The sequence below is a fragment of the Rhinichthys klamathensis genome, unplaced genomic scaffold, assembly GCF_029890125.1.
Source record: "Rhinichthys klamathensis goyatoka isolate OS25496 unplaced genomic scaffold, OSU_Roscu_1.1 h1tg000035l_1, whole genome shotgun sequence".
In the NCBI taxonomy this organism is placed as follows: domain Eukaryota; kingdom Metazoa; phylum Chordata; class Actinopteri; order Cypriniformes; family Leuciscidae; genus Rhinichthys; species Rhinichthys klamathensis.
Window position 1 is genome coordinate 7,220,352 of NW_026606583.1, and position 27,491 is coordinate 7,247,842.

A 27,491-nucleotide genomic window follows, 5' to 3' on the forward strand; every position below is an offset into this window, starting at 1 on the left:
AAATACTTGGAAACATGATACGATTTTGGAAGCTGCAAAAAGAAAAGTTTTATTGCTGTGCTCAATAACATGCCTATTCCTGTTTTGGACTGGTGGTCACACACACAAAAAAAGGGTTTTTGAAAAGCAGCTTTTAATTTCAGCTTTGATAAGGCACTAGGGTTTCAGATTTCTGCCCGAGCGTATAAAACCAGCATCAACATATGGTTTTCCTGTGACCGGATCCATACTCTGCTATATCCATCCACACAATAAAAGATGACAGAAGTCTTTGCTAACGTGTGAGCCAGTCTAACATCCTGGGGGTTTGAAGACGATTCTCAGGCTTTTGCATGTAATGCTATTAATTCAATAGAGAAATAAAAATAATTAGGCTGTTTTGTTTTGCCCAAGCATTCTGAAAGAAATCTATTAAACTGGTTTCAACTCAATCCACATTATAGTCCGCCTTTCATTAGCAACATCTTTACATTTATACGCAGTAATAAAATATGAACTGTCACAAGGCCACCACCATCTCTCTGCATTCCTATTGCATTTCATCGTGAATTTACAATGCATTTTAAAATGTAAAGATGTGAGAAAAGGAGGTCAGACAGGGCCATGGCTCTTGAAGTTGCTACGTGTCCACAGAGCAATGAGTGGTTTGATATAATGCCAGATGTTCTTCTCTCTCTCTCTTTCTCTGTTTGTCTCTGTCTTCTCTCTGCTTAACATGTTGCACATGTAAAAGCTAACGACTCACAGCTTTGCTCATATGTTCAGACATGCAATGGACATTTGCACAAATATTCATGTTATGTTGTTGTATGGCTATGTCTTACTTCACATCTCAACTGTGGCACTGTCTGGTATCATCGCATAAAAGTGTTATTTTAATATCAGTGATGCATTTGAATGCAGCTGAATTCTATTCTTCTTCCCTTTTTTTATATGTTCATATAGTTTTTATTCAATTGTAGCTCATGAACTTAAAAACAGAAATGTCAATTTGGTCCAATATGGCCATGCGAGAGAGTTCATTGTGGTCCTAAACAAGTTGACTTTTATTGTATGACATTTTTCAAAGCATCATCTTCTTTTGTGTTGAAGAACATGACATGTTTGTAATGACATGAGGGCGAGTAAACGATGACAGAGTTCACATTTCTTAACATTTAGAGAAAGAGTAAACCCTAATATCTAATCCTTCATTCAGTCCCAATCCTCCACAACATCAAAAATGTTCCTCAAACCCTCGTCTCGTTCAAATTCAGCATGAAATCAGTAATTCAATTCATAAAGAATAAAGAAACTACATATGATCATCATTTGGCAACTAAACATGAAATGATCACATCCAATAAGAGGGTCCAACTTGTCCAAGTCGAATTGAAACTGCTGAATCTAGACATCCACGAGATTCAGAGAAAGACGATTTGATCCCTTTAATATCTTTTCTCAGCATGATATATCCAGAATCCCTGACACACTTCTCCATGTTTCAAAATGTCCACGTTGTAATGAGGACTCGGAATAGTTTGACATGTTTTAAGGCGGCCCTTAGTCTTGGCTGAAGGAGGGACTCGCTTTGACTTGAACATGTAGCAGATATCTTGCGCACTCAGCACCTCCCCAAAACTTTGGCATATAAAAGCCAGGGTCAAACATTTGTTTGCAGTAGGGAGTTTCTGCTAGGGTCTGGATTGGAGTTACACAGACCGGACCCTACGTGTATGATTGAGGACAAAACAGGATTCCCCTTGCCTCAAAGAGTCTACATGTCTAATATTTAGACATGTTCAGCTTTGTGGATATCCGGTTAGGGCTGCTGCTCGCCGCAGCGGTCCTAGTGGTGAAAGGACAAGAAGAGGAAGATAGTGAGTATATGATTTTTACTCCTGCTTTTGCAAAGATGCTTGACAGAAGAGATTGGAGAACTCAAGAGGGGGAATTTTCAGCTTGTTGCAAGTGACCTGCAATCTAAAACTTCTTGGGAATGTCTCGAGGAGGGGGAAATAAACTACCTTTTTATTCTCATCAACATTTTTATCTTCTAGAAATTGTAATTTTTCCCATCCTGGCAATGCACGCGGAATTGTGTTCCTTCCTCGAGCGCTTGTTTGCTGCGCGCGTGCACGTACATGTTCCGTCACTATGTGATGTCCTCGAGCGAAGGATGCGCTGAGGGAAAAACGCGACACGGATGAGAGAAGAGAGAACGAGTCGAGAGAGTGCATTTAATGTCATATAGCCTCTCATTCTTACGCCTGTTTGTATTCTGTCATGCTTTTTTATCGTTTTATAACGGGATTTTACCGATTATCTCTGGATTACACTGTCTCTTGATAGACTAGGTGCACCCGTCACTCGTAAAATTGACGTTTTTGAGCCTACACGGCAGCTAAAGTGTAACGATAGAGAGACAATTCAGCGTTTTAGAATGACAAAGAAGCGTTTAATTTGATAAAGGGAAAACTTTGGTGTTCACTTCATCGTTTGGGAATGAGCGGGGCGTGACGGTGGTTTACAAGGCTTTGGCGCCACCAAGCGGTGGATGTTAATACTGGACAGGTCTGAAACACGATGAGGCCTATCCATCATTGTGTACCACGCCCCATTAGGCCATTTTAGCTTAACTTCCTTCCTTTCTTTTAAAATAATAATAATGAAAAAATCAATAAATATGGCGTCACACTCTGTATACGTATGAATATCATCACTGTTTAGTTTGGAGACTCTGCATATGCAAGAGTGAGACTCTTATCTTGTGCCTTCAGATTATAAATGTCATATGTGTTCTTTTGTAAGTAAAACAAAAGTGTATATTTTCTTTTATTTAAACCAGAAAACATTTCAATTAAAGTTTCAGTTAAACTACTTTTTTTGTAATGGGTCACTTTGATTTAGAGGCAAGCCAATATTTAGTTCTAGCTATATATGTGGCAGATAAATATTGGTGCTCTTGATCTTTTTTCAACATAAAATGTCGAAATGGTTATGGCCCCCCTGGACCTGTCGGCCCTTCAAATCATTCCCAGCGTAGTTTGCTGAAGTGATTGACAATTCTGTACTGTGCTAATTCATAGCTGTTGTCCTTTACAGTCTCGTTCGGTAGCTGTACATTGGAAGGTCAGAATTACAACGACAAGGATGTATGGAAACCTGAGCCCTGTCAAATCTGCGTCTGCGACAGCGGGACCATCATGTGCGACGAGGTGATCTGCGAGGATACATCAGACTGTGCCAATCCAGAGATTCCCGATGGAGAATGCTGCCCCATCTGCCCCGACGGTACACTCACCTCCACCTTTGCCCCAGTCACACGCACCTCGCGGTCATACTAGCTCTGTCGCCCTCAAGTGTGCAAACACTCAACCACATGCTTTGGGGAATATCTTTCATTGGCCTGTCATCATGTCGGAGACCTGTGGAGCGCAAACACAACACTGGATTCTCTCTCACCACTGATGCTTTTACATGGGACTGAGGGATTAAGGATGTTTTTGCTTGTAGTTTTTATAGCTTTTTGGCTTATTATACTTTTTCTTTTTCTTTTTGTACTTTTGTGAACAGTACATAATGCATAGTAGATCAATTGTTCCTGTGCAATCAAATATGCAAAGTTTAATGACGTTTGAACTATTTAACTACTGATCTCTTAAGCATCAAAGGAAGTAATAATGTTTGGCAATCTTATTAATGAAAGTATTTTTGAGATTCTGGATCAGTCCTCTGAGTTTATCTATATCTTTACTTGAGCTGATTTAAGGTGGCACAGTTCTGAAATATTTTTACATTTATTCCATAGAAGAAGAAACGTCAGGTCCTGAGCCTCCCGTTGATCCATATGGTCCCGTGGTTAGTGGGAATTTATTTGGATTTTTCATCATGCACCTCATTTATATATAAAAAAGAATATATATATATAAATTAATAATTAATTTTACATTTGCCATACCATGTATACATGTAAATTAAGCACATAAAAGACCCCTTTATGTTATATTTACAGCATACACCAATATAAAGTGTCATAACATTTCTAATGTTTTCTTTTTTTTTAGGGTCCTGTCGGTCCAAACGGAGACCCAGTGAGTAGAGTATTTGTTTTTGAACACTAAATCATTATCATTGTATACTAGTTATACTAGTACAAAAAAAAAAAAGACCAATTGCACATTTGTTTGCAAGAGTACAAAGTCTCTATGAGTCAAAAAGTTTGTATTGATGTGAAAATCTGTTGCAAAATGCAAAGAATTGGGGCATTTGAGGCTTTTAACTTGCTGACCTCTACTTGTCTCGCTGACCTTTGACCTCCATAACATGAACGATTAGGTATTTGTTTAATAAACATGGTGTTACTCATTCCAATTTCAGTTTTTATATGATATTTTACATGCATAATGTACCGTTTTTCTTAAAACATATATTCTTATAAGGATTAAATGGATCACTTGTGAATCACATCACAGCAGCACTGAAATAAGAGTTGGCTAAATGTGTGCAGCTTTGCTGATGTGTCATTGTTCTGATTGTTTGCCGCTCATGGATCTCCGCTGTCTGTTTCTCAGGGTCCTGCAGGGCCTCCTGGCAGAGATGGGACTCCCGGAGAGAACGGACTCCCTGGACCTCCTGGTCCTCCTGGAACCGCTGGCCTCGGCGGCGGAGTAAGCAACGCTGAAATTTTTTACATTGTAAAACTGTGACTCTGCTTTGGTTGCGTCAGCATGGTTATGAGTAAGTTTGAGAGAATCTTGTCGCGTTGGCCCGTATTCAAAAACAAAAATCTTGTTGTGATCTTTAAATTGCGTTCTGCTGCCCGATAGGTTATTTTCTTTGGCATTCAAAAATAAATAATACGTTTTTAAAAGTGCGTGAAGCTTCTGTGATTCTGTAGTTCAGTACCAACTATGTGAACAGCTCCCATCATTCTCTCCATTATGGGTCGACAGGAATAAAAGCACATGATGCACTCTATAAAAGCAAAATATGGTTTGACATAACTGAGGTATTTGTGACCGATTTTTATAGCATTTACACAGTGTAGTAGTGTCTAATATTCTGAGATTAAAAGGAAAACTATCCTTTAGTAGTACAGTAGTAAATGATGAAATGATACTCACTGGAGCACAAACCTTAAACCTGCATATTGAAACAGCAAACCCTCACTCATTAATTTTCTTTGTTCCCTGCAGTCTTTCCTTTCCCAGATGGCTTATGGCAGTGAGAAATCCAGCGGCCCTGCTGTTCCCGGACCACCAGTACGTCAGCTTCTCTTTTCCCACTCGTCCTCCTTTCCTTCATGATCTCACACAGAATAGACAGAAATGCATCACTACTCACTTTTACACAGTGATTCACAGCACTTTAGTGTGCATCATAATTAACTTTTATTATCCATATACCTGCATTATATCTGTAATCGGCCACCTCGCTTTCTAGATTTCGGCTTTCAAAGGACTCCATTTGCACTGCCTTCTAAACTACAAAAACGTACATGATATAGAATATAAGTAGTGTTTAATCTACGTTAATTTTCTATCTCTATTTAAAATGTTGTTTTCTCTCTTATAGGGCCCCATGGGAGCTCGTGGCCCCCCTGGATCTGCAGGTTCACCTGTAAGTCTATTCTAGTACAAAATGTTGTTGTTTTCTTAGAACAAATAAATCAGCTAGTCTGTTTTTCATTTTTTTAGTTCTAACATTGAAGTCCTGAGTATTGCCAGTAAACCGAACTATAAACCTCATGTGGCATATTATCCATCCAGTATCTCCCGTCTGATATATAACTGTATTTGTGTGTATTTTTCACAGGGCCCTCAGGGATTCACTGGCCCCCCGGGTGAGCCTGGAGAGCCTGGTTCTCCTGTGAGTATCTTTCACTTGCTTCTGAGTTTTAGTGTCAGTTTTACTGTGAAGTGAAGAAAAAGTGCTACTAAACATGCATGTTTTACCAGCAGCTTGTGAACATTATTCTTCTGCTGTTGTTGCCTGCAGGGTCCAATGGGTTCTCGCGGTGCTTCCGGTCCTCCTGGAAAGAACGGAGAGGATGTGAGTTTTCTTTTTTCTCACTGCGTCCACTCTAATCACCTCTGAATCAGACCGTCAGACGAGCCAAACTCAGATAATACAGCATTATTCTCATCTCTCTTCTGCTCTTCCTCAGGGTGAAGCTGGCAAAGCAGGTCGCCCTGGTGAGCGTGGAGCTGCTGGGCCTCAGGTGCTCATGCTTTCCTCGTTTATACACACAAATTACTGCCATATTGCAGACATAGTCAACTTATGACGTATTATACTACAGTGTAAGAATGCTCACTGGAATGAAAACATTTTAAACGTGTGGAAAGAGATTCAAACTTTCCTCATGATTATATTCTCACAGGGCGCTCGTGGATTCCCAGGAACCCCTGGACTCCCTGGCATCAAGGGACACAGAGTGAGCATGACCCTACCTTTTTACTGTAGTTTTAAATTGTTTATTCACGTTTAAGGTAACACTTTAGTTTAGGGTCCAATTCTCACTATTAACTAGTTGTTTATTAGCATGCATATTACTAGGATATTGGCTGTGGATTAGTACTTATAAAGCACATATTAATGCATTATTCTACCATATTCTACATCCCTTAATCACCCAATAATTTGACCCTAAACTAAAGTGTGACCATATATATTTGTAGATATATAGATATAAAGAGATATATAGAAATAGATAGATTAATGCACACATTTGATTACATTTGATTTATTATTAAATACATTTTTTATTTTCTATTTTATGACATATTGCATACTACATATTTTTATCTGTTTATCCATAAACCACCATATGTGTTTTTCACTTTTGTGTTTTGCAATACTGTCTGCGATATATATTTCTATATATAGATTATTAATGTACATTTACATTTAATCATTAGCAGACGTTTTTTAACCATGAGGAGAGCAATAGAAGAAGTTAAACTAACAACAGTTAAGTAACAATGCAATGTTATCGGTTGTCTCTTGCAGGGTTTCCCTGGTCTAGATGGCGCTAAGGGAGACGCTGGCATTGCTGGACCCAAGGTTAGATTTTTTTTCAATTGAATGTTCTTGTATGTTCTTGTATACATGCAGATGTCAGATTCGGTCTGTAAACATGCATGCTAATTTGACTTTACAGATGTGCTGATATAGTGTTGATTCTCTGTTGATTGTGTCTCCTCTCTGGTAACAGGGAGAGGCTGGTTCTTCTGGTGAGAATGGTACTCCTGGAGCTATGGTGAGTGATTTATAGATGGGATTTAAAGTCTATGAAAAGTTCTTCGAAATGATGCCATTTTTCTCACATTTCCTCCTCCATCTGCTTCTTTCAGGGTGCTCGTGGTTTGCCCGGTGAGAGAGGTCGCCCTGGACCCCCTGGCCCTTCTGTAAGTGTCACATCCATGCATTACTATCACTGTGGAGTAGAGAACAAAAACCATCCTTCATTTTTACTGTAGAGTCAACAGAGCATTACATATTCACCTCTACTGACTCATTTTATACTATCTAATATACTGTTCTGCTTATACAATGCAGTTCAACTCTTATTCAATGCAACTCAACTCAATGCAAATTAACTCTTAACTCTGATTCAGATAATCAAAACTAATTGAAATATATCTGCCACTCGTTCTGGAGAGTCCTTGAGGCATTAGGTTGAAATGCTCTCTTTTGGAGAGAGTTGTTGATCTTTTTGGCTTTTTCAAAGGCAAAATCTTCAGGCAGGGTTCAAGGCCATCATTCAGTGTCATTATTGGTTCATAACGATGAACGATTGTAATCTTTTTGTTTGTTTCTTTGTTTTCTGCAGGGTGCTCGCGGTAATGATGGCAACACTGGCGCTGCCGGACCTCCCGTAAGTCTCTTAAGAGCAATATTCTGGTAATACAGCAGTTATTTACTAGAAGAATCTATTGATAATTCAAGTATCACAATACTCTATACACAATATCTTTATTGATACTAAATTTAATGTTATTTAAGATGTGAAAATGAAGCAGTTGATTTGGAGGAATGATTCAAGTAATCATTGTGTTAATAATAGTTTAGTTATTAGTACTACAATATATTGTTACACCTACTACAGTGATCAAAGCATCACTTTGATGTATTATAGTGTGTTTAATTCACTTATTATTATTTTTCTGCTACATTAGGGACCCACCGGCCCTGCTGGTGCTCCTGGTTTCCCTGGTGGTGCTGGTGCTAAGGTATGGTGCACATTACAAATGATGGATTTCATTATTGAAGTGTCTACTCTGTACTAACATTGAAATTAATCGTTTGATACAGTGCACTTATTTTATTTATTTATTTATTTATTTGATATGGCCATAACAACAGCATTGGACAAACCAGATACATTGTTTTTTAGTGTTATAGCAAAACTGCTAATTTACAACACTTGTCCATACGAGGCTACACATTTCACAAAACACAACACAGTGCAATATACAAAACACAGTACAAAACAGTAGATCGTATTGTGTGCATACATGTTTTTACAGTGTACTTATATTTACCTGCATGTAATGTAGTTACATCTATAATTACACTGTTGACCTTCCATTACACCTTAACCCACCCCACACCTAAACCTGTCACCCATATGCCACCTCAAAACCAGCAAAATAGGTTTGGGTAACACTTTTTTTTTTTTATAGTGTCCTTGTTACATATGTTACATGTACTTACTGTAGTAATAACACTAAGTTATGAATAATTGCATGCAGCTAACCCTAAACCAAACCCAATTCCTAACCCTAACCCTATAGTAAGTACATGTACCTTATACTAAGCACAAGTACATTAGCAATACAACATTTTTATGGTCATGGATTGGTACAGCTGCCAACAGTTGTCATGTTCATTAAAGCAAAGCAAAAATGATTAAACAAGCTATACGTACTTCCTTATTCTAACTGATTGTTTCTTGACCCTGTTGTTGCATGTTCAATATACCAATAAAATATTCTTCGGATAGAAGTGTCTACTAAATTAATATCTGGAAATACCCATGGGAGTCACCCTCCTATAAATAAACTGACAATTCACTGTTTTTTTCTTCTTTTTTCGTGTCTGTAGGGAGAAACTGGCGCTGCTGGAGGCCGTGGTTCAGAGGGACCCCAGGGAGCCCGTGGTGAGCCTGGTAACCCTGGACCCGCTGGTGCCGCCGGTCCTGCTGTGAGTATTTGCATCACAAAACACCACTGTGTGTATTTGCTAGAAAGATTTTAAATGAACATCATTTCAACAGGAAATTTGCTTGCATATAGCAACAGAATAATGGTACGTTTAAATTACAGTTGTAAAGTATATGATCTGCTAAATAAGACATGAAGATACAACATTTATTTCTAAAATAATTTTCTGTAAAAATGCTTTGAAACAATGCGTCTTTTAAATACAAATACATTTGACTTGAGAGATTGTACGGAGCCCCTAAAGGGACACGGTAATGGAAAAAATATGAAATGGGAGGACATTTATATATGTCAATGCTTTTGAGAAACTGTTCAAACTTTTGAGTTTGAATGCAACGTTTCTCATGGGAACGCAAAACTATTGCAAGGGTACGCAAAAGCATTGAAATATATTATTTTCTCCCATCTCATATTTTTATCATCACCATGTCCCTTTAGGGGCTCCTTAAGTTTAAGATATCAATGGATAAATATGATCTTGCATAAAATGTATGAAAAATGCAAAAATGGATAGCCCACCTAAAGCTGAAATTATCTACAAAACAAAGTGTGATTGGAGTATAATTTAAATGAATTTAAATAAGTTAATTTAATGGTGTGGAGAATAAGATGAACATGACTTCACTTTTTTTCTGCACAGGGAGCTCCTGGTAGTGATGGTGGTCCTGGTGGCAAAGGATCTCCTGTAAGTATTTATATGTAATATATAATATCCCACACCAATTTGTCTTTATCTTTTATTTATGCTGTTTATGGCAAAATGGGACGATGATTTGCAATGATGTTTTGTAGGGTGCTGCTGGTATTGCTGGCGCTCCTGGTTTCCCAGGTACCCGTGGACCAGCTGGACCCTCTGGCCCTTCTGGTGCTCCTGGCCCCAAGGGAAACAATGTATGTATACTGGATTTTATTAAGAATGCATTAAAAGTATAGTAATGTTTCAGTGCTTTCAGGATTGCAGATATGCTATCTTTAGTTTTGAAACTGATATTACAGCACAGCACTTTTGCACAGATTTTCGCTCCGGTTTTGCAATCAGTAGATGCTATTATCCGAAAATCAAAGCCAGTCAGCAGATTATTGGCAGTCAGAATTGACACAGCAGTGTATGATGGGTACAGGCTCAGTTTTGCTTTTTTGTTTTTTTTAGCTTTAGCCTAAAAGTTTAAGATATCAATGGATAAATATGATCTTGCATAAAATGTATGAAAAATGCAAAAATGGATAGCCCACCTAAAGCTGAAATTATCTACAAAACAAAGTGTGATAGGCTGTGATTTCATTCAGTCAGTGCAGATCAAGAATATTTGATATTTGAAGTCGATTTTAGAACATGCATTATAGGGCTAGGTTGAAAATATCAATTTACCGATTTTAATCGATTCTCATTTTGATGAACCAATATCGATTCTTAAATCCGAAGAATTGATCTTTTAGTCTATGCTGTATTGAACAAACCATTATTTGTAGTGCCTCCCATCCAATACATCGCAATAAGCTTTATGCTTTGTTACTTTTGTTATGAAACAAAGTCTCAGCTTTCTAATTCTGCCATTTTATTATAAAATTCAAACAATAAGTACAGATTGCAAGCAGCACATGAACTGATCATCTTTTCCTCTTTACTACTAGTTATAGCATAAATAAATAAGTTGTGTGGTGTATTCCAGCCTTTAGGTGTTATAGATCTGATTAAAAAATAACACTCTCTGTGCCCTTGAGATAGACACTTAACCTCTTTCCTGGCTTATAAATGTACATTAAGTTGCTTTGGATACAGAAGAGTCTGAAGAATAAAAGCACAGTGGGCTGAGATCAGATATCTTACGTCTTATGCTCTAATTCCAGGGTGATCCAGGTCTCCAAGGCCCTAAGGGAGATGGCGGTCCTAAGGGAGAACCTGTAAGTAGCTTTGAAGCATAGATAATTTCCTAATATTTACAGAAACCTGTAATAGTAATAGTTGCTATTCTCTGTCCTAGGGCCCAGTTGGACCCCAAGGTCTCTCCGGACCTTCTGGTGAGGAAGGAAAGAGAGGAGCTCGTGGTGAGCCTGGTGGTGCAGGACCTGTCGGACCCCCTGGAGCCCGTGTAGGTTAACCTTACCAAAACTGTGACAGTTCGATTCCAGCATGCTTTTTTTGCTTGTTTGTTTCTCACCTTTTTGTCTTTTTTTTTTTTCTTTTCAAAAGGGTGCCCCTGGCAACCGTGGTCTGCCTGGTAGTGATGGAGCACCTGGACCCGGGGTAAGATTATTGAGCTCACAAATCAAAGCCGTAAATCTTGCTAAACTGTATCTCTGAACACTTTAGTAAATGTTTCATCTGGTAACCTTAAAATGTGCCTTACACTACCAGTCAAAAGTTTGGAATCATTAAGGCTGCATTTATTTAATAATAAAAAAAGTAAAATGTTTAAAAGAACTGTTTTCTATTTGAATATATTTTAAAATGTAATTTATTCCTGTGATCAAAGCCGAATTTTCAGCATCATTACTCCAGTGTTCAGTGTCACATGATCATTCAAAAATCATTCTAATATGATGATTTGATGCTCAAGAAACATTTCTGATTATTATCAATGTTGAAAACAGTTGTGCGGCTGCTTCATATTTTTGTGGAAACCGTGGGGTAAGAAAAAAAAAAGATATTAATAATTTTATTCAACACGGACACGTTAAATAGATCAAAAGTGACAGTAAAGATTTGTATTACAAAAGTGTTACAAAAGATTTCAATTTCAAATAAATGCTGCTCTTTTAAACTTTCTATTTATCAAAAAACCCTAAAAAGGGTTTCCACAAAAATATTAATGCCATCACAGGAATAAATTACATCTTAAAATATAGTAAAATAGAAAACATGTTCTTATAATATTTCACTATATTATTGTTTTTACTGTATTTTTGATCAAATAAATGCAGCCTAGGTCAACAGAAGAGACTTCTTTCAAAAACAATAATAAATCTGATTTTAAGTTATATTATATTATTTAATATGATTTAATAGGACTGAAATTACATAAAAGTATATGTCAGGTTTACATAGTTCAGTTTAGTTTAACCCATATATCAACATTCAAATCTAAAATTGTCATCTGCTATTAAACTACAGACTAATCTGGGGTTTACTGTATTAATTAACAGCACAGCACTCAATCTAGTCCTGACTGCTCACTGTCATCTGCTATTAAACTACAGACTAATCTGGGGTTTAATGTATTAATTAACAGCACAGCACTCAATCTAGTCCTGACTGCTCACTGTCATCTGCTATTAAACTACAGACTAATCTGGGGTTTAATGTATTAATTAACAGCACAGCACTCAATCTAGTCCTGACTGCTCACTGTAATGCTGTTTAAGGCATTGAGAAGGAGCTGTCCAGGGTCCTGTAGAGGAAGATTGCTGTTGCTGAAATACTAAAAGTGGCCATTTAAATCATAGGGTTCCCCTGGTGAGCGTGGAGCTAATGGAGCATTGGGACCTCAAGGAGCCACTGGAGAGTCTGGTCGCCCAGGAGAGCCAGGAATGCCTGGATCTAAGGTGAGAAATAGGCTCTTTAATGTTATGTAAAACCATATTAGTAGTATAAATAGTCTGTATTTTCACCTAACCCGATGCTTGTTGTAGGGTATGACTGGTGCCCCTGGAAGCCCTGGGCCTGATGGCAAAGCTGGACCTTCTGTAAGCTAATATATATATATATATATACATTATAATTCCCTGCTTGTTTTTGTTTGTATGCAATATAAGACTCATATGAGACACTAAATCTTGTATTTAAAGTAAAGTTTGTGACTTTGCGTGAACCTCTTTTACCCGTAGGGTGCTCCTGGACAAGATGGCCGACCCGGACCTCCAGGACCTTCTGGATCTCGTGGTGCACCTGGTGTGATGGGATTCCCTGGTCCCAAAGGAACTGATGTAAGCTACTACAAAAAAAGCTATGAATTATATATTTAAATAGCTTTATCTTGATTAAAATCAAACCTTCTCTAGACAACACGTTTAACGCTGTAGAGCCTACTATATCACGTCCTCTTTATCAAGGCCTCTACATTATCAACATGATCAAAACTTTGCTGAAAAACCTGTTGCACACACATCTACTACATGCCTTCTGTCTTCTGATTGATAGTTTAGACTTTTTTAATATTTGAAGACGAACATTTACTGGACTGAAGCAACTTAGGTTTACTTAATCAATCATACATCATTTTTAGAAAGAAAATGGAGTTCAAATGGGAGTATCAAATATGATCCATCAGGCTTTTGATGCATCATCCGTGTATTGTATTGAATGATATGTTTTAAAACTACAGAGCTTTGATCATAAAACTGAGCATTTCAATATCATATTATTGGAAGATATAGAGTTATGACTGATATTTATATGAATATTATGTAAGTAGTCCTTAAGTAGTAATTGATTTACAAGCTATCAGAATTTCATCTTACTTTTTGACCATATACGTAAATATCAGCATCTGAACCAAACTTCATAATTTTGCTCAGTTTGGGCCTGAGGTGTTTTTCCCTCAAGTATGAGCTTCATATTCTCACTATATCATACTATATGATCCATAAAAGCCTGATGTATAAATATAATTCTCAAAAACAATATATATTGTCTAAAGCTTCAATAGACTGTTCCTTTTCGGAATATTATTTGATATGTCAGGTTTACAGGGTTTATTTCTTACTCAATTGTAAAATAAAAAGATTCCTTTTATGAATATCAGATTTACAAACTGCTTAATGACATGTTTAATACATTGATTTATTTCTCTTAGGGTGAGGCTGGTAAGGGTGGTGAGAGAGGTGTTGCTGGACCCCCTGGTGCTTTGGTACGTACTGAATCACACAGATTTGTAGTATTTTCTGAACTTTATGCAGCCTTAAGCATTGCTTTAAACTCTTAGAAAAGAGGGTAATCTTCTTATAATGATGCAGTGTTTGTTTCTGTGTGTTTTTATAGGGCGCTCCTGGCAAAGATGGTGATATTGGTGCGCCTGGTGCTCCTGGACCTGCTGTATGTGTGCTTAAACCTCTTAAATTTGATATGATAAAAAAACTGCCATGGCAATGTGAACTGTTTCTGTTTCTGCTCTAACTTTCTCACTGGTCTGTGATCTCATAGGGACCATCCGGAGAGAAGGGAGAACAGGGATCTGCTGGTCCTCCCGGCTTCCAGGTACGCTTGAACACCCTTTTTATATTTACTTTGAGTGTAATTTAGATGAAAATATGTTTACTGGTCAGACTGGTTAAGATTAGTAGCTAATTGTAATTGGTTTAGTCGTTTGAAGGAACTTAAGCAATCAATGTTTATTCTCTTACAGGGTCTGCCAGGTACACAGGGTGCCACTGGTGAGACTGGCAAACCTGGCGATCAGGTATGTGTGGTCACTTTATTTAAATTTAGGTTACAGTAATCAACCAAATTGTAAACATAAGATGATATGTTGCCCTTACTTCTTTATTTATTCTATGCAATCACAAATATGTTGGTTATAAAGAAGTGCAGTATTTTTGTTCAGTGTTATTTATGATGTTCACTGTTCAACAGGGCGCTCCTGGTGAAGGTGGTCCTTCTGGTCCTTCTGGTCCAAGAGTGAGTATCTCTTTCTAAATAGAAAACAAAATCAATTCTTAATTCTCATCCAAGCTCAATTGCACTTATTAAACTATAAGAACAATCTGACTTCTATTTTTACCTTATTACTATTACTACTATTATGCTTACACTGCAAAAATAATAATTCTCTAAGTATCAGCATTGTTTTTCAGTAAAAATATCTTAACACCCTTAAAAGAAAATAAATTCACTTGCTGAGAAGCAAATTTTCATAGTATGAAAAACCTATAAAGTATTCTAGGAATATATCTTGAATTTTTTTAAATAAAAGTTTTAAGTAGATAGATATATCGCTTTATATATAAGCAGCATCAGTAAATGTATTTCTTGTATATAGATGTATTAAAAAAATTATACACCTCAATAAATGTATTTTTTATTATTTTCTAACAGTAAGTAAACAATATGTTGGCTTTTCCTCTTACCGCTTACCTCACTGCTCTAGTATACCGTTTCTGTTAGTCAGCTGGGATGAAACACAGCAGAATGATATTTGTAATGTCTCACGCAGGGTGACCGAGGTTTCCCTGGTGAGCGTGGTGGCCCTGGACCTGCCGGCTCTGCCGGTGCCCGTGGAGCCCCTGGTTCTCCCGGTAATGATGGTGCTAAGGTAAGACTTCCAGTTGGATAGAATTATGCCTCAGAATAGTGATATTTGATAAATAATCGAATTCTCTCTGTGTTTGTGTGCGTTTAGGGAGAGCCTGGTGCTGCTGGAGCCCCTGGTGGTGTTGGTCCTGCTGGAATGCAGGGAATGCCTGGAGAGCGCGGTACTGGAGGCATGCCTGGAGCCAGAGGAGACAGAGTAAGAATCATAACAGTCCAGATTTCTACTCACATTTAAAGGATTTTGACTCTGAATACTTTTATAGTCTGCCATCAAATATTTTTTGCATAACAACCTTGTTTTTCAAGCAAACATACCCTTGTGAAAAAGAAGTACAATTTAGCATTATTTTAAAAAGTCTACTTATATTACAGAAGAATATATGGTAACACTTTATCTTACAGTGTCTTAGTTGCACGTTACATGTAGTTACTATAGTAGTTACTATAAATTGTGCTTAATTACCCTAAACCTAACCTTAACCCTACAGTAAATACATGTAGTTCATTATTATTACTCAGTGCTTAAATGTATAATTACACTGTAACACGGACACCTTAAAATAAAGTGTAACCAAATATATTTTAAGTGTGAACTGAATGTAATGTTCAGTTTGCATGTTATTTGCAATTAAATAAATGTATTATAGTTTAAATGTATGTTAAATGCGGTTAGTTGAACAGCTTTTTTGACCCACTTAAGTACAGATATAAAATTATAATCAAGTACTTTACGTGTGCTTTAGTCAACACGCCAAAATAAGTGTGCTTCTTTAAAGCATGACAAAAGATGATTAAAACATAATGATTTAAGATGTACTTTAGAGTAAAACTGTGTACTTAAGTGTGTTAAGAAGCATAGTCATGAAAGTGTACTCTTTTTAAGTGGCCATATATGTTATTAATATTATATTATATGCAAGTACAGTTTTTTAAAATTATGCTTTTAATATTAAAAGTGCACTACAAGTGCATATTAAATACAATTAAGCATGCTTCTTTTTCACAAGGGTAGTGACTTGTTACCAAATCGAAATTAAACTGACAGCAAGTGTTCAGTGTAGTGATGATGTCACGTCCTGCTGTGTGTTCACAACAGTTGTCCTTCCTCTTTAGGGTGATGGCGGTCCCAAGGGCCCTGATGGGGGTCCTGGCAAGGATGGCCTGCGTGGTATGACCGGCCCTATTGGATCCTCTGGACCCAGTGGTGCTCCTGGTGAGAAGGTAAAGAGATATGAATCATTTATTTGGTAATTAGCATTGAAAGATTTACATTCCTATCGTAAAGCTCCAAATAATTTTTCTAATTGCGGGTTTTGAAATAAAAATGTCGTTTTTTTGTGCCTTAGTTCTGATCCATTCGTAGCATTGTGTATGATTCTCCTCTTGTGGTTGTGTTTTAGGGAGAGGCTGGTGCTATTGGACCTCCAGGACTGACTGGCCCTCGTGGTGCCCCTGTAAGTTATCAGGATGCTCCTGAAAACCTCATGAAACATGGACATAAACACCAAAAAATAATGCTAAATTGCATGCAATTGCACACACAATTTTACCTTGTATAACCCTAAAAACCCTGTATATTTGTAAGGCCTCTAAATCATGTTCAAAACCTTTTGAACAATCCATTACATGCCTTATGTCATCTGATTGATGGTTTCTATCAAGTAAAAGGCCTTTTAGCAAAATTCTTAAACTGTCATCTTACTAAGACATATTATTGGGAGATATAGAGTGACAGACAGCTGATATTTATACGCATTTCATGTAAGTAGTCTGATACATTTATAAAGATCTCATTGATTTATATTACAAGCTATCATAATTTCCTCTTACTTTTTGGCCATATAAATATCAGCAAATGCACCAAATTGCATATTTCTGCTCAGTTTGAGCTTCTGTTTCATTCCTTCTTGAGTTTAACCTCCATATTCTCCCTACAGCATATTATATGAGCCATAAAAATATTTTAGTTTAAAAATATAGGTTTAACATAAACTGTTCCTTTTAAAAATAGGTAAAAGTGTGTCTGTATACACATATGCACACATATATATGTGTATAAACATATATGCATGTGTGCATATATATATATATATATATATATATATATATATATAAAGTATATACATACAGACATTTATATAATAAATATAAATTTAATAATATATATACACACACACACACATATTATGTAAACAAAATTTTTAAATTGTTAGATGCAATTAATCGCGATTAATCAATTTAACAGCACTAGTTTTAATGGATTTTTCAGACTATTAATTGTCAGGCTTTACATGATTGCATTTAAATTATACAGAATGTGAGTGATTTAATACAAGTCATTTAAATTTTTTTTGTCTCGTATCTTCACAGGGCGAGCGTGGTGAGGGAGGTGCCCCTGGACCTGCTGGTTTTGCTGGACCTCCTGTGAGTATAACAGTCTCATCCCACATTTGTCATCAATTACCATGTGGTATTTAAAATCACTGAGCTTAAGTGTCTCTGTTGTGAATGCAGGGTGCCAATGGACAACCTGGTGCTAAGGGATCGAGTGGTGACACCGGACCCAAGGGAGACGCTGGAGCTCCTGGACCTGGTGGACCCGTCGGAGCCCCCGGCCCACAGGTATTTAACGTTATTACTTTTCTGTTGTGCTTAAATAGATGTACATCCTATATAATATCCTTATCATCGGTGGTTGTGTTTAACAGGGACCTGCTGGTGCTACTGGATCTAAGGGTGCTCGCGGTGGTGCTGGACCTCCTGTAAGATTCAATGCTATCAGTCATTTATTACGAAATTAGATATTAGAACTAGACTCTATACTTTTAAAACAACTTTTTTTTATTATCAGTGTTATTTTAGTATTATTGAGATCCTATTATAGTTCATATATACATAGTATTTATTTATATTTTATGTATTTTTCAGTTTTGGTCATTTTGTTGTGTTTTGTCATTTTTATTTATTTATTGTTTTTTTATGTCTAGTTTCCCCCCCCCTTTTTTTAGTTTTAGTTATTTTATTACATCAGGTTAAACTGTTGCCTTGGCGACTAGCTCAAAATAAAATAAGTTTAAGATTTTTTAATTTATTTAAATTTTTATTCCATTTTATTGTAATTGCATAACTTACAACAAAATTAGTTAGCAAACCTTACGGTGCATCCACACACGACAGCACAACAACAGTTAACATTTATTTTATTTCAAATTACATTTTTGGTTTTAGTTTTAGTCTAATATTCTGGACTTTTAGAGGCTATTTATTCAGAGACCTCAAGACATTTTAGCAATTAAGCATATTTGGACAACAAATGCATAACTTCCATTGCATAAAATATTAAACTTATCCGATTTAAAGTCAGTTCTATTCAAGTTCACACAGGTGTTCTAACCACATGTGTATTTCATTATTTAACCCCTAACATGCTTTTCTATGAAATGAATATTTTTTAATTGGTTTGATATTTTGTTTAAATACACATACAGTCATACTAAATGTAGCAATAGTTTTTTTAGTGGCCGGTGTATATACTTTGCTCTGATATGATATTGCATAGCATGTTTCTGTTGCCAGTGAGCACAGTTTCCGAGTGTCTTTATTTTTAATAGGGTGCTACTGGTTTCCCTGGTGCTGCTGGTAGAGTCGGACCTCCAGGTCCTTCTGTAAGTATTGTTTATTCTAAACAATGTCTAAACCAGGGTTTCCCAACCTGGGGTTTCGTGGAAAAAAAATATGAAATGATTTACATGTGAATGTGTTGTTGAACTATTCAAATATTAACTTCAAAGTATACTCGAAGTAAATATTTTAGGCCAAAATGGGTTCAGCTGACAAAATTGTTTGGGAATCCCTGGTCTAAACGAATACTTAACATATATTGACTTCATATATTTAGTGTTTACAAGCTTCTCTTTAGGTTGTTTAGCTTTTCATGAGTCCGACTTCAAATCATTTAATTTCATGTCATATTTTCTCAGGGTGCTGCTGGACCCCCTGGCCCAAATGGTGGTGCGGGTAAAGAAGGACAAAGAGGTGCCCGCGGTGAGAAAGGACCCGCTGGTCGCCCTGGAGAGGCCGGTGCCAGTGGACCCCCAGGACCCGCTGGAGAGAGGGGTAGTGTTGGTCCTGATGGTCCTGCTGTAAGTAATCATAGTTTCAACCATAAGCCGCTTTTCCACAATCAGGCCAAACAATTCTCACTGCTTAACCGTTCCATTCCATGCCGATCCGGCCCATATGGATATGGTCTTTTTTTTTTATGCTTAGTTAACCGTGCTGAGAACAGGCCGATAATTGTTTGTAATCGCGCCGTCCTGAACCAAGCTCAAGTGGAAAATAACTGGAACCGTTCGGCCGGTGTAACGGTGGAAAAGCGGATATAGTTTTATCACCACAGCTACAAAGTAGAAAGTAACCTTCAGTTTGCTCTGCTGTCAAGTCACATGAATAGCGCTTTATACAATACAGTCTGTTTGCTTCACAGTAAAAAAAAAAAAAAAAAAAAAGCAGGAAAGTTAATCAAAGTTCGGAAATGAATACAATATCAGCTCTAAATCAGCTCTAAACAGACAATAGCATCACTGAACCACTCAATTTGGTTCAATGTTGATTCAATTCAGTTCAATAACAGTGTCTTTAGTTTTTGCAAAGCTAATCAGTTTTGAAACCAATTAAATTTCAGTTGTAAAGCAGCTCTAATTATGATCATCAGTAAACAAGCTCAATTCAGCTATACGCAGCGCTACAGAAGAATCCAATAGTGTCCTTATCAGGCTCAAGTCAGTTCAATGTTGATTCAGTTCAATTCAAAACAGTGTTGATGTTGCAGGGTCCATCAATAATGAAACAAATTCAAATCAGCTATGAAGCAGCTGTACAGTAGACAATATTGTCATTATCCAGCTCAATTTAGTTCTTATCCTGTAGTGTTAGTGCAGTCAAATCGGTGATATTCCTGAATATTAAGAGTCTTTTGAACCCATTGTCTTTAGGGTCCTCCTGGTTCTTCTGGACCACCTGGTGTTATTGGATCCCGTGGTATTGTTGGTCTTCCTGGACAAAGAGGAGAGAGAGGTTTCTCTGGTCTCGCTGGACCATCTGTAAGTGCTTAAACAACAGATTTTATTTAATATAGATAAAGTCAATGTAAAATCTAAATGGACCCTGTTTGCTTTAATGTGCATTCATGGTCATATTGCGCTTGAGTCATTGGTGCGTTTATAAAAAAACATGTTTGTCTGCATAACATTTCAGCAAATTGTTCATCCAAGCCCAAACTTTTCTCCTCATTCTGATGTGAAAATATTCTGTTACTGTTTTAAACTGGGTTGCAAATGCAGTTTTTGACTTCAGTAAACTTTTGCCATCCTTCATAATATCCATTCAACTCCCCATCACCTCAGGGAGAGCCAGGAAAGCAGGGACCCTCTGGGGCTCTGGGTGAGCGTGGACCTCCTGGACCCATGGGCCCTCCTGGACTGGGTGGAGCTCCTGGTGAGGCTGGACGTGAGGTGGGCAAACTTTATAGATTTATAGAAGACTTATGTTAAACAAAAGGGCCACATTCTGTACAATCAGTGTGATGGAGTTGTTTTCATTATGTCACTCCTCTCCACAGGGTAATGCTGGACATGATGGCGCTCCTGGCCGTGATGGTCCACCTGGACCAAAGGTAAGCGCAATCACACTTTCTTACATAGGCATCCTCCTATCCAATCAAGGCATTCTATAAAATATTTTAGTTATTTGACATTAAATGTATATATAAAAATAAAAAAATCTTTTTATAATTAATATGCATGCAGCTTTTATGACCTTATTTTGAATTCAGAGGCTGTTAACTGGAAGATTTGTATTTTGTACTTTAAAAAAATAATTTATCTCACCGTCACCGCAAGACAATTTATATTATCTAGTGAAGAAAAGCGACCTACTGTGTACTAACATTTAAATTAATCATTCGGCGATACAATGCACTTACTGTGTACATGCATGTAGTTATGATGTACTTATATTTAAAAATGCCTGAATGTAATTAATACATCTTAACTACCCCTTAACCTACCTTTAAACCTAACCATACCCATATCCCAACCCCATACGCAGCAAACAGTACAACATGAACACAATAAGTACATTTCTTTAGATGCATAGCATTAGACACCTAATAAAAAATATTTATACAGTATATACAAACACATAAATATATATAAAACCGGTTAATGGTTATAGGGTAATATACAGTCATTATCACCCTACTGTCACGCTATCTGGATTTGTTTAGTATCCCTTACTAAATAAATGAATGCATATAAGTTGTTGATAAATGACATATGTAATTGGTGCTTCCAGTTTTAAAAACACTTTTGTGTTTGCCGTAGGGAGACCGTGGCGAGTCTGGCAACTCTGGTCCTCCTGGCCCACCCGGTGCTCCTGGAGCTCCTGGTCCCATGGGTTCATCCGGAAAGAATGGTGATCGTGGAGAGGCTGTACGTTTTTATATCCCAGAATTGTTTCTGAAAAATTTACCAGAATTATTTTATTTTTTAAAAATGAATATATACACATAATGCATCCATACCAAAATGACAGGTTTCATTATTATTTTGAATGATTTTATTTTTATATTTTCTGTTTTCATTAAAAAAGTTTTATTACTTTTGGTTAATTTGAGTTATTTTAGTACTTTAACTTAATCTGAATGGAAATGAGATATTTTATTATATTTCAAGTAATGAAAATATTTTTTGGTTTTAGTTAACTATAACAACTCTGCACTGTAACACTAAAAACCTTTATAAGACAAATTGATATACAGGTGAAACTCGAAAAATTAGAATATGGTGCAAAAGTTCATTTATTTCAGTAATTCAACTTAAAAAGTGAAACTAATATATTATATAGACTCATTACAAGCAAAGTGAGATATTTCAAGCCTTTGTTTGTTATAATTGTGATGATTATGGCTTACAGATATGAAAACCTTTTCACAATATTCTAATTTTGAATTTGGGGTTTTCATAAGCTGTAAGCCATAATCATCAAAATTATAACAAATAAAGGCTTGAAATATCTCACTTTGCATGTAATGAGTCTATATAATATATTAGTTTAACTTTTTAAGTTGAATTACTGAAATAAATGAACTTTTGCACCATATTCAAATTTTTCGAGTTTCACCTGTATTATGATGAATTATATCATGCTATGGTTGTGGATGTTCAACATTGTTCTTTTTTTTCTTTCTCTCGCTTCCTTCCAGGGTCCTGCTGGTTCTGCTGGTCCTGCCGGTCCCGCTGGTGCTCGTGGTTCCCTGGTATGAATTTCTCATTTGTATCATTTATTCATCTTGTAGTTTTTGTTTTGTAATCCGTCGCCAGTCTGATCATTCTCATCTCTCTTCATCCAGGGTCCAGCTGGTCCACGTGGAGACAAGGGTGAGGCTGGCGAGGCTGGAGAGAGAGGCATGAAGGGACACCGTGGCTTCTCTGGAATGGCTGGAACTCCTGGCCCTCCTGTAAGTGAGCATAGTGTCACAGTTACACGCTGATTCCACTCGAAGTGGATTTCTCAAGTTAGAGTGAAAACTGACTCTTATATTTGATGCTTTCTGAATGTTTTTAGGGATCTCCTGGTGACCAAGGACCTGCCGGACCCTCTGGCCCTGCTGGACCTCGTGTAAGTAACACATTTTATATGACCTCACTTAAATAATAGTCGAGCAATTTATTTTTATAACGCTTTATACAATACAGATTGTTTCGATGTAGGAAATTCATCAATTATGAAAAGACTTTAATTTCCAAGACATTATTATCCAGTTCAATTTAGCTCCAGTTTTGTTCTCATCTCATAGTGCATTAAATATTTAAGACAAAAGTGACATTGACGGTAGTAGAGAAAAAACACCTTGGGAGAAACTCGGTTTCAATTTCTTTGGTTTATACTACATGACTTAAAGGAATAGTTCACAGAAAAATAAACATTTTTGTCTTCGTTTATTCACTCTCATGTAGTTAAAATCTCATATGACTTTCCTTCTTATGTGCAAGACTAAATTAGATGTTTGCCAGAATCTGTTTAACAAAACCAGCCCAAACAAAGGCCAATCACAAATATCCCAAAGCTAGCCCATTGACCCTATCCAAATACTAAAACTCAACATATGCCATTCCCACTGCTAAAATACACATTACAGTCACTGTTATGCGTTATACCCAATTTCAACTTGAAAACAGTATTCTAGTATTCATAAACACTTCCTCTAGCACAGTTTTATTTCACTTGTAGTGAAATATTTCCATCTGTTTATAGGGATCTTCTGGTTCCAATGGAGCTGCTGGTAAGGATGGCATGAACGGTATTCCTGGACCCGTTGGACCTCCTGGACCCCGTGGTCGCACTGGAGAAATGGGACCCTCTGTAAGTCTGAAATCAACACAGTTTTACTGCTAACTTGTCTCTTTGAAGATTTTTAGTTGTCTCTGTTTTAACAGATCTAAATACCATCCAAGTGGATGTACTCATGTGATATTGTCTCTCTTAATTAGGGTGCTCCTGGTACTCCTGGACCTCCTGGTCCTCCTGGACCTGCTGGCATCGGTGAGCCCTTCCTTCCCATGCCACAGGGCGAGAAGGGTCCAGATCCACTACGTGGAGGCTACAGAGCTGATGATGCCGGCGCTCGTGACCGTGATGCTGAGGTGGACACCACCCTGAAATCTCTGAGCCAGAAGATTGAGAACATCCGTAGCCCTGAAGGAACCCAGGCCAACCCTGCCCGCATGTGCCGTGACCTGAGGATGTGCCATCCTGAATGGAAGAGCGGTAAGCATGGACTCGCTTTAAGGCAGTAGATCAAATTCAGATGTATTGAAATGATCGTGCATTTGAGATTCACTTAAATCTGTTTTTCCTGCAAGGATCTTACTGGGTGGACCCCAACCAGGGCTCTCCTCTGGACGCCATCAAGGTCTTCTGCAACATGGAGACTGGCGAGACCTGCGTCAGCCCATCTCAGACCACCATCCCCATGAAGAACTGGTACACTAGCAAGAACATCAGAGAGAAGAAGCATGTTTGGTTCGGAGAGTCCATGCCTAATGGCTTCCAGGTACGTCAAGACTTTATACTAGGAGATACATAGACTGTGAAAAGACCAGAAGCTAAAAGAAATGATTTAGCTGATCATTTATAAAATACAGTTCGCTGTTTAATATATATTCTATAGTTCAAATACGAAAAAAAAAAAGAACTTCGAAAAATGTTTTGTGAATTTTTTGAAAATTGTGATTACTTACAAATTGAATTAATGGTCTTGAAACGCGTATTCCTTTCCTTTTATAAAATAGATTACATTTTACATTAAAAATACATTTTAAAAGATGTTTATGTACGCATATATACATAACAGGCCATTTTTTTCTTTTGGATTAAAGGTCTGAAAACCATAAATAACAAACAAATAAATAGTTTTAGGATTTTTAATGGAAAGTTTTGTGACTTGTGAATTTTAATAAAATTGTGATTAGTTAGAAATTTGTTCAAATAGTGCAGAATTTGAAATATTTTATTACTTCAAATTAAAGAAATATTTCAGATTCTGCACTATTTCTAAGACATGAATTAATCACGAAATGATCACATTTTTGACATTGAAATTTTGTACAAAAGAAAAGATTTTCTAGCTTCCACTCAAGCTCAAGATGCTCTCTAGAACCTAGTGGTCTCGAAATATATCATGATCTTCGCTGATGAATGCAGGAAGTAATGTGGTGTCCTGTCCTCTATGTTAGTTCCAGTATGGCAGCGATGGCTCTGATCCAGAGGATGTTAACATCCAGCTGACCTTCATGCGCCTGATGTCCAACGAGGCTTCTCAGAACATCTCCTACCACTGCAAGAACAGCATCGCCTACATGGACGAGGCCACAGGCAACCTGAAGAAGGCTCTGCTCCTGCAGGGCTCCAACGACATCGAGATCAGAGCCGAGGGCAACAGCCGCTTTACATACAGAGTCAGCGAGGATGGCTGCACGGTGAGCACACCGCCATCTCTGACATGGCTTTTTCTTTTGTGTTTCTTTCCTTCCTCATAATGTTTCTTAAACAGAGCACTGCAGAGATGACGTGTTTTTGTAGTCCAACCTATGAGTTTGCATCGCCCTGGTTCCCTCGACAAAAAGCCAATAGGATTATTGCAGAAAATGAGCTCTGCGACCAACACAAGTTTATGCTTCCAACACGTTTTGCTCATCATGATAAACGTATGAATTTTGATGCCTAAACACAATCAGAAGTAAAAAGCTCAATTTAGGCTATAAATGAACTGCACCACAGTTAAGATTTCGACAACTCTCAGTTTTTCAAAAAAAAAAAAAAAAAAATTCTCTGAAAGTTTGAGTTGGAATAGTTTGCAAGTGTGCGATTATAAACACAATGAGGCTGTGAAAGCACCTAGTGAGTAGATGAGTTTACGTGTTCGGCTGATGATGTTTAATATCTAATTGTTAGACAAGTAAAAGAATAGAAAAGAGCTTGTGTTCACCACAGACCTTACTTCAGGCATTTAACCCAAAACCCTTTGACTTCAGGACGATGGAACTGAAAGTGCTAAACTACACACAAACGTCATTATTATCATCATTAATTTGTCCTTTTTTGTTTGTTTGTTTTCCACAGTCACACACTGGCACATGGGGCAAGACAGTCATTGACTATAAGACAACGAAAACATCTCGTCTGCCAATCATTGACATCGCTCCTATGGACATTGGTGCTCCTGATCAGGAATTCGGTGTAGAAGTTGGCCCAGTCTGCTTCTTGTAAAAAGAAAAATCTGGACATGACTTTGCTGTTTTTTTTCTAGCAGTCATCTTCAAATCTTTTCCTGTTCATAAAAAAAAAAAAAAGCCTGAACTCTTAATTCGGCTGCAAATCGGTCCATGTGCTTAAACCTGAATCCTTGAAGACGGTGCTTGTTGTGATTCCCATCTTGAGAAACATTCTTAAAACAAAATCGAGGACCACTACGTTAGCCAGCATCACCATCATGGACACTTCATGAGAATCCTTTGCGTCAGCTGACAACAAGAAAATAATATATACCTGTAAAACGCCCCGCCCCCTGGAGTCCACAGAAAAACTACCACCTGGTGACTTTTTTGACCACTGCAAAAGGACAATGAAAAACAAGCAAATGCTAATGTACCATTCTCTGGTGTTGAATAAATATGACAAACGACAGCCAAGTGTCTTGTTCCTTCTAACTGAAAGTAAAACATCACACAGGGAACAGATTTAGGTCAATGGTATGATGTCATCTTGATATAAAGGCTACCTCAGGACAAAAAAGTGCATGGAGATTTTGGGGGAAAACGAGGGCAGTTTTTTTTATTCAAGCGAAGTAAATGATTAGTAACAGGTATGAAAAGGTGCTACTTCCTCTCCAGGTCCTGTCTGTCGTATGTTTGTATTTGAGAGAAAACAAACTTATTTTTATACTGTCACTTACACTTACAGGGCCTTTTTGGTGCTAAATGTCAACAGAATGTCTTGATGTCAATGTGATGCAATTGTCTCTTATCAAAGTGTCAGCGGATGAGGAGAATAAAACAGCTGGATAGGTCGGTTACTGTAGATTAGATACTGTAATCTGATATGGGTTAAGTGGATGGACTGATTGCCAGTTCGTCTCATTTCCATTTCCCCTTCCTGAAGTCTCTAGAGAAGTCTTATTTTTGTCTGTACATGCCGCTCCCCCCGTCTCCGGATTTTATTTCTACTTTCAAAATGCAATGCACATCTTTTTTTTTTCGATTTTATTTTTGTTTTAGTTTGTTTGATTTGTTTTCAGTGAAAGGTTTCTTACAAAAACTGAAAATGAGGCGGCAAAAAGAAAAGGGCACGGAAGAAATAAACCCTCCAATGGTTCCAACAAAGGATCTGTACTTATTTTGTACATGTATAGTATTTCAAGATGTTTTTAATTATTTTGGATGTTGAAATAAAGCATGTTTATGTGGTCAACTGGA

General features: G+C 37.2%; 1 protein-coding gene across 4 annotated transcripts; it reads left to right on the forward strand.

Annotated features, from left to right (window-relative positions):
- Positions 1 to 1,646: 1,646 nt before the first annotated feature.
- Positions 1,647 to 27,491, forward strand: col1a1b (collagen, type I, alpha 1b). Of its 4 annotated transcripts, XM_056246066.1 has the most exons (51): positions 1,647 to 1,859; positions 3,085 to 3,273; positions 3,791 to 3,840; positions 4,047 to 4,073; positions 4,554 to 4,649; positions 5,178 to 5,243; positions 5,557 to 5,601; positions 5,797 to 5,850; positions 5,980 to 6,033; positions 6,149 to 6,202; positions 6,365 to 6,418; positions 6,994 to 7,047; positions 7,199 to 7,243; positions 7,338 to 7,391; positions 7,817 to 7,861; positions 8,163 to 8,216; positions 9,091 to 9,189; positions 9,850 to 9,894; positions 10,002 to 10,100; positions 11,058 to 11,111; positions 11,192 to 11,299; positions 11,401 to 11,454; positions 12,654 to 12,752; positions 12,840 to 12,893; positions 13,035 to 13,133; positions 14,003 to 14,056; positions 14,188 to 14,241; positions 14,350 to 14,403; positions 14,552 to 14,605; positions 14,779 to 14,823; positions 15,359 to 15,457; positions 15,545 to 15,652; positions 16,570 to 16,677; positions 16,857 to 16,910; positions 17,827 to 17,880; positions 17,971 to 18,078; positions 18,165 to 18,218; positions 19,068 to 19,121; positions 19,437 to 19,598; positions 20,451 to 20,558; positions 20,862 to 20,969; positions 21,077 to 21,130; positions 21,840 to 21,947; positions 22,721 to 22,774; positions 22,868 to 22,975; positions 23,083 to 23,136; positions 23,773 to 23,880; positions 24,009 to 24,285; positions 24,381 to 24,571; positions 25,254 to 25,496; positions 26,140 to 27,491. In XM_056246066.1, the coding sequence occupies exons 1-51, from the start codon at positions 1,778 to 1,780 to the stop codon at positions 26,284 to 26,286; spliced, it is 4,356 nt and encodes a 1,451-aa protein (XP_056102041.1). In that variant the 5' UTR covers positions 1,647 to 1,777; the 3' UTR covers positions 26,287 to 27,491. The 4 variants fall into 4 exon arrangements, with proteins under 4 accessions (XP_056102041.1, XP_056102042.1, XP_056102043.1 ...); XM_056246067.1 differs by lacking the exons at positions 6,365 to 6,418; positions 6,994 to 7,047; positions 7,199 to 7,243; XM_056246068.1 differs by lacking the exons at positions 20,451 to 20,558; positions 20,862 to 20,969; positions 21,077 to 21,130; ... (3 more) ...; positions 23,083 to 23,136; positions 23,773 to 23,880.